The following is a 7,220-nucleotide window of genomic DNA, read 5'->3' on the forward strand; positions in this document are numbered from 1 at the left end:
CTTCACATGTTCTTCACGTGTTCTTCATGTTTTCTTCCTCTCCTCGCCATGATGTTTCACTTTGACACACTTTCCCTCACCGAACGTTTTTCACGGAACATCCACCCTTCTTCCTTTCAGGGTGGTGATGGGGAGTGGGGTGGGGGTAATGAACAGCAGGTCAAACAATCACGTGTCTGTCAGGACTCAGCTTTTTTCTAATTCCACAACAACCAACGGAGAGGCCTGTGGCCTGTGTTTCTTCCTCCTCATCCTCATCATGTCAGGAAACACACGTGTGAGGAAGGAGACGAGCACCCACAGGTCACCTGATCTCTGCCTCGTGGGAGATTCCTGCGCCTGAAACACAGACGGCCGCCGCCGTTTCCCTCCTTCCCCACAAATGAAAGAGCTCATTCTTGGAGGCATGAACCTCCTGATCTCAGTTACTCCACAGACTCAGAGCTGAATGCTGCCGTTATGGAGCTGGTAAAGATGGAGGACAGGCTGTCATCGCAGAGTCATGTCTTTTACCCGTTAGTGGCGGTTTAACCCTTGTGCTATCTTAGATGACCCCCCCCCCCCCCCCTCCATTGAGGTGTTCTCCTACCATGACAAAGGTGGATAAAGGTGGAAAGACTTCATGTAATCCATGGACACCAGTGAAGATCACAAATCATTGAAGAAAAAAGGTTCAGAGCACTGTCTAGTGGGTCTAGATGACCCAACTCCCAATGGTAAAGTGCCTAGGATAGAACAAGGGTTACAGGAAAACAGGAGCAAAGACAAACACCGGTTATCTGGGTTTTCTACAAAGAATGGTGATGTTTCTCTGCTGGAGAAGACACATCTGTCTGGAAGGTCTGAGACGGTTCCGTCTTCTCCCACTCGTCGTTCTGGTGGAGTTCTTGCTGGAGATCGTCACACATCCACAGACGCTGGCGGTTCAGGAAGAACCCGGGTTCTGTCTCGACTGTACAGCTTTCCTCTGCTCTTCTTCATCATTACAGTTCTGTTCTCTTTTGTTTCACACAGAAGTTCCAGGGTTTTCAGTTGGTCCGGTTCCGGTTCTCTTCTGCTTTCGGACACTGAAAACTGTCAGGACTCATGTTCTCAGATGTTCTGCAGATTGTTTGTCTGGTTCTCGTCTTCTTTCTGTCTTCAGATGGTCTGGTAAGGTCACTCCACTCCCTTTCCTTCTCTCTCAAGCTTTTTGTTTTTTTTAGCATTAAAATAACAATAAAATGACTAAACACACATTTACACTAAAAATAACTTTCCCATTTAATGAACATAAAAAAATGATGGAAAGGATTTCCACCTGTTTAAATAGCTTTAGTTGAACAAAATAGAACCATATTGGTCCTACTTATTGTACCTCGGTTGGGCAAACTTAATGTATTAAAGTTCAACCTAAATACATTAAGTTGATTCATTCATTCTTTTTTTTTCATCTTCTTTACCGTTTATTCCCTTTCGGGGTCACGGGGTTGCTGGAGCCTATCCCGGCCACTTGAGCATAGGCAAGGGATGCCCTGGACTGGTCGCAGGGTAGAATATCCTCAATCACACACCCATTCACTCTCACACTCACACCTAGGGACAATTTAGATTAACCGATTAACCTATGAAGCATGTTTTTGGATGGTGGGAGGAAGCCAGAGACCCTGGAGAAAACCCACACATGCACGGGGAGAACATGCAAACTCCACACAGAAAGGTCCCCTGTTGATGTGTTTTTCAGGTCCCCCAGCCGGGACTTGAACCGGGGGCCTTCTTGCTGTGAGGCAAGAGCGCTAACCACTGCGCCACCGTGCAGCAAGTTGATTCAATTTTAATGAATCACTTCAATTAGTAACATGTAATTGAAGTCAGTTTATTGTATGTCTACCCAAATCAATATAATATGTTGATCTAACTTAACTTTCTTGATATTTCTTCTTTCATTTGTTTATACAACTGAAACTGACACACTTTTGTAAAGTTCAACTAATGGGCCTTGTCATTTACACATCAAGGAAATGATCTAACAGGCACTGTCTGGCATCACAAGGCAGGAGCTCACGTGCCACAAACTGGGACATTAGCAATTTACCGCACAAGGGGGTTGTGATCATCCTTTACCAATTTCTAACTCATGGTGCAGAAAAAAAATAAACATAACAGTTTAACCCTTGTGCTATCTTAGATGACCCCCCCCCCCCCCCCTTCCATTGACGTGTTCTCCCTACCATGACAAAGGTGGATAAAGGTGGAAAGATTTCATGTAATCCATGGACACCAGTGAAGATCACAAATCATTGAAGAAAAAAGGTTCAGAGCTCTGTCTAGTGGGTCTAGATGACCCACCTCCCAATGTTAATGTGCCTAGGATAGAACAAGGGTTACATTACTAGTTAAAACAGAGTAAAACAGCTAGACAACAAAACCCATGGACAAAAACTCCCACTTAAACCCCAATCTGCCCAGATAGGCAGAGAAAATGGTATCCCATAATTCCTTGCGATTACTAATGTAATCCAATTTAATGGTATCATATTGGATCAACATGATTGACATTAGTAACTGTTAAATTAATTATTTTTATGTACAATCGACATGATTCATTCATGTATGATTTACAAACATAACATTTTCTGGTTGAAATGACAAGTTACATTTTCGTTAACTTAATTGGCTGGTAATTTCCTTTTTTTGAGTGCATTAAACCTTTTTCTGATATCAACAGACGTCACACGCAGACGACATCCATGAGTTGTTCTGACCTGAAGAAACCACCTCAGTGATGCAGTGGAACCTGTGAGCCTGCAGAGAACCGGGTCCCTGAGTTCTGGCCTGTTCTAAAACAGAACAGTAAGGGAACTGTTGGTGGGACTGTGAGGTAAAGGTGAGGCTCAGATGAAGAATGCTCCTCTGTTGGCCCCCATTCAGCCCAGCTTTTTAAACTTATCGTCTCCACGGGGATTTCCAAATTTAGAGAAACCCAAATCTTCAGCAGCAGCTCACAAATCCTCCACTGTACCCCGAAGAAAAAAGCTCTGTTGGTTTGTGTAAACATGACCTCTCTGGGAAATTTCCGCGTCTGGCTCTAACGGACACCAGAAAAGTAAAAATAAAAAAGCTCCCCTTAGCCTGAAGATAAGGACTGAACTTTAGTTTTCAGAGTAACCGCAGAGTGTCCCGTTGGAAATGGGATTACTGGATGGAAAATGTGACCCTCTGTGTGGAAGCAGAGCGGCACAGGGGCCTCCGCGTTCCTCATTCAGCACTCATATCCTTCCCCGTGTGGCCGAGGGGCCCCGTCCCGCCGGCATCTCTTTGTACCTTACAGTGGAATAAAGGAGCCTTCTGTCGAGGGCTGGGATTTACCGCCGCCCTCTTCCTGTACATCATCACCTCAGCATCACTGAGACGGACGAGCAGCAGATGACCGGCGATAGAAAAGAAAACACAAAGAGGGGCCGAAGACACGCTGAGAGCGGAGGGAACGTTCTGGAGAAAAAAGCCTCATCAGATGTTCTCCTGCAGCCGCTGACAGGACCTTCTGTCAGGAATCCTGCCGTCCCGTTTGGGAAGAATGAGAGGAATGCCGATGATCCTGAATGGAGATGACAGCAGGTGAGGTTCTGATCCGTGACAGGAAGGCGTGTCCGGGTTCATCGAACCGCTGTCAGGAGAAACAAACACATTTTGGTGGTGGTCCTCAGCTGTGAGCAGACAGCAGGTCAGTGCTGTTCCACAAGAGGTCAGAGGTCAGGATGTGGCGGAGCATCATCAGGTCTCAGTGCTGTAAAGGAACCCTGTGAAAAGGTTCTGTTCAGGAAGAGAGCGGCTTTAGGGATGAACTGGACTTTGACCCAGAGTCTCACTGCTGATCTACCACCGTCTGTCAGCCACTCGGCTCTTCCTTCAGAACGCTGTTCTGTGGGTCCCAACGCCGACAAAAAGTCGAAAGTTGGTTAAAATAAATGAAATACAGATGATTTATTGAAACCTTAATAGGAAATAAAGACATTCAGCAGGAGTCAGACTTCTTCAGTGGTGTTTAATATGATGAATGGTGAATAAACAGCACAGCGGTTTGTTACGTGAGTAGGAAAACAGGAGCATTTACATGGACGGGAGTTCAAACCCACGACATCGCCGTGAAGACGTGAACGCCATCGTCATCAAACAGTAATAATAAAAATGTTTCAGCTGCCCTGAAATGAACAGAAACCAAACCAGCTTTTGCTGCTTGTCTGTCTGGAGGTTATGGACAGGAAGAACAAACATGGCGGCCACGCTGCACGAACGCCGCCTCCCATCGTCAGGCTCCACCTTCTTCCTGCCGTCAGCAAATGAAACACAAAACCATTTTTCTCTTCCAACATTTCTGCTCCTGACTGTAAAACCCTAAACTCTTCACACTCTGATGGAAACATCTCATCAGGTCGTTGCATAGTTACTCAAACTCTGGAAAACCTCCAAAGGAGCCGAGGTTGCAGGTTTGAAGCCCCATCGGTGACCAGGAGCGACACCTGCTGCATCCAACTGAATCTACTGAAGGTAAGGAGAGAGCCGATTCCACCGGAGAACCAGTGAAACCAGTTTCAGGGAGGTGGATGTGAGAATGCTGCAGACTCCAGGATCCTTCAGACAGAACCGCCGGATCCAAATGTCTTCACCGAACCCGACGAGACGTCAGCGTGACAGAAGGAAGGAGCAAACACACAGAACCGAGCCTGAGCGCCTTAGGAGGCCTTGAAATCAAATCAAACGGGATTTTTGTCACTAAAAATAGGCTAAAAAAGACAAAGTCATATTTGGAGATGAATGTCTAAACGTCACCTGATTGGTGCTCAAACCAATGAAAACTGGACGCAGAAAACGCAGCAAACAGACACGACGTCAGGCCGACTGAGGACGAAGAAGACGGCGGCCTGGATCCACGTCTGACCAGAAAACGCTCAAACTGAAGATCATCAGACGAGGAAAAACCACAACAGGAAACAGAAACCTGCACGTGGTCACCCGAGACCCCCCCCCCCAACAAGCTACTGTTTAAACAGTCAGAAACGTCCTTTTGGAGTACAGACTCTCTGCAAAAGTCTTCATCAGAAGTCTTCATCGTCTGAACCACAACGTTCCCTGAAGCTCTGTAAATGGGGGCGGAGCCGCCTTAGAGCGGCCCCCAGCCGCCTCAGAGCGGCCCCCAGTGTTGGTCGTCCACAGACGCTTTCATCCAGCAGCTCACAAAGCGGAAGTTTTCATTCCACGGCTGTGGTGCAGCGTCTCTCTGAACAACCAGCTGTCGGGGTTCGATGCCCTTCGTGACAGAAGAGGAGATCCCTCCTGTGAAGCTGAAAAGTCACGTGGCGACTGACACGGCGGCCAGAACGGCGTGAGGCTTTCACGGTGGACGCTTCTACGGCGCCAAGAGGAGAAGGTTTGAGGGGTTCGGTGGACAGTGTGACCCCCCAGCTCAGAGGAAGATCTCCTCCTCACATTGTGTCTGGCTCTTCAGACTCGGCGAGCCCCGCCCCCTCAGTCCTTGCCGACGCCGTGCTCCCACGCCACCTTGGCCTGCTCCTCCTTAGCAGCGATTAGGGGCTGAGAGATTTTGCGTGGCAGGGGCCGGGGCGCCGGGGGAGGGGGGGCGCCTGGCTGGCTGCTCAGGGGGTCCTCTTCGGGGATGCAGCCCTCCCTGAGGAAAGGTTTGGAGGGCAGGAGTGGGGGAGGCTCGTGGAGGTGGTAAAGAGGAGGGTGGTGCGGGATGTAGTGGTGGTGTTGTGGGTGGGGCGGCCCCGGGGCCGGGGACTGCGTCTGACAGACCCCCCCAGCTGGGCCCACGCCTCCGGGGGCGGAGCGGCTGCGGCAGGGCGGGGGCTTGACTCCGTCCAGGACGTCGGGCTCGGAAAGGCTGTACCTCACCGGCTGATAGGGGAAGTCCAGGTCCTCTTGGTCGGTGGTCCAAACCCGGCTGGCGGGGGCGGAGTCCAGCGTGTCGGCGCGGCCGGCCGTGGGGGCGGAGGAGGAGGGGGGGCCGCCAAAGTTACTCTCACTGAGCGAGGAGACCCCGGAGCTGGCGCTGCCCGACAGGGTGGAGTTACTGCCATCCAGGATGGACTGTGGACTGGTGGGCAAGGCAGGAACAGGGGGGAGGGGGGACTGGGGGGAGGGGGGCAAAAGTGAAAATCTGAGTCCAAAACATTTATTCTAATAAAGATGAACAGTTTTGTGACAAAAGCAGAGCCGTCAAGCTCAAAAACTTTGACCTCACAAGGGTCAACCCCCCCACCCCGACCCCACCCTCGTTTCCTGTCGCTTTAAGAGCGACAAACGCTTAAAAACGCTAAAGAAGGTCAGAAGATTGTCTCCTGCTCTGTCTAAACACTGAAAGACCTTCACACCCCCCCCCCCCCCCCCGAGTGCTGCTGATAAGTGAAAGCTGGAGGTGTCGCTTTGTTTGACTTTAACTTTAGTAATCTAGTACAAAAACAGACAAAGTTTCTGTTTCACTAAGCTGGAAAACAGAGCTACTGGGGGGTGGGGGGCACGTGGACAGTCAGGCATTCAGGCTAACAGCAGGAGGAAGACGAGGAGGAGGAGGGTACCTTTCTTAGGGAGCGCACGGGGAGGGCTGGAGGGAGGTCGCTGACCAGGTGGTGGAAAGCATCAAAGTGCATCGACAGGTGCTGTCCTATAGGGGGAGACATAGCAGGAAGGAGAGTGATTCACATTCACACGTCAGAAAAGAGGAGGAAGAGAGAGGAGAAGGAGGAGGAGAAGAAGGAGAAAAATGGAGGAGGAGGAGAAGAAGGAGAAGGAGGAGGAGAAGAGAGGAGGAGGAAAAGAGAGGAGAAAGAGAAGGAGGAGGTGTAAAGACTCAAGGAGGAGGGGGCTGGCAGTGGGAGAAGTTGGAGGAGAACACAGAAGTGAGGACGAAGACTTTGTTCAGCTTTAGGGAGATTCTTTCTGGTGTGAGGGACAGAAGGAGGAACACCTCCTTCATGTGTGGGGAGAAGCTCTGCTCTGTCAGGCCTGAGCTGTCAAACCTGTGAACTGTGAGGATTGAGCTTTCAGGCAGTGAGCTCCTCCCTCCTCACTTTCTCCTGGTTTCTAACATTTTCACTCTTTTCTCTCAAAGTTCAAACGTTCCAGGATTCTAGAACAAAAAGATCTGATGACATCACAGATTGATGTCAGTGTGTCAGACTGAACACAGGAGACACGGCACGGAGGAGAAAGATTGACAGGGT

General features: G+C 49.7%; 1 protein-coding gene across 13 annotated transcripts in view; it reads right to left on the minus strand.

The window, feature by feature from the left end:
• Positions 1-4,004: 4,004 nt before the first annotated feature.
• The window catches only part of dock3 (dedicator of cytokinesis 3), a 120,994-nt gene continuing 117,778 nt past the window's right edge, over positions 4,005-7,220 (minus strand). For 12 of the 13 annotated variants that reach the window (XM_078947843.1, XM_078947842.1, XM_078947840.1 and 9 more), the window contains 2 exons: positions 6,576-6,661; positions 4,005-6,129 (listed from right to left, as the gene is read on the minus strand). In XM_078947843.1, coding sequence (XP_078803969.1) covers positions 5,506-6,129; positions 6,576-6,661 — 710 coding nt within the window. In that variant the 3' untranslated portion in view covers positions 4,005-5,505. The remainder of the gene's footprint in view (positions 6,130-6,575; positions 6,662-7,220) is intronic. The other variant, XM_078947844.1, reaches the window with a different exon arrangement.

This window comes from Oryzias latipes, chromosome 5 (assembly GCF_053564925.1).
Source record: "Oryzias latipes strain Hd-rR chromosome 5, Olatipes_Hd-rR_3.1".
NCBI lineage: Eukaryota > Metazoa > Chordata > Actinopteri > Beloniformes > Adrianichthyidae > Oryzias > Oryzias latipes.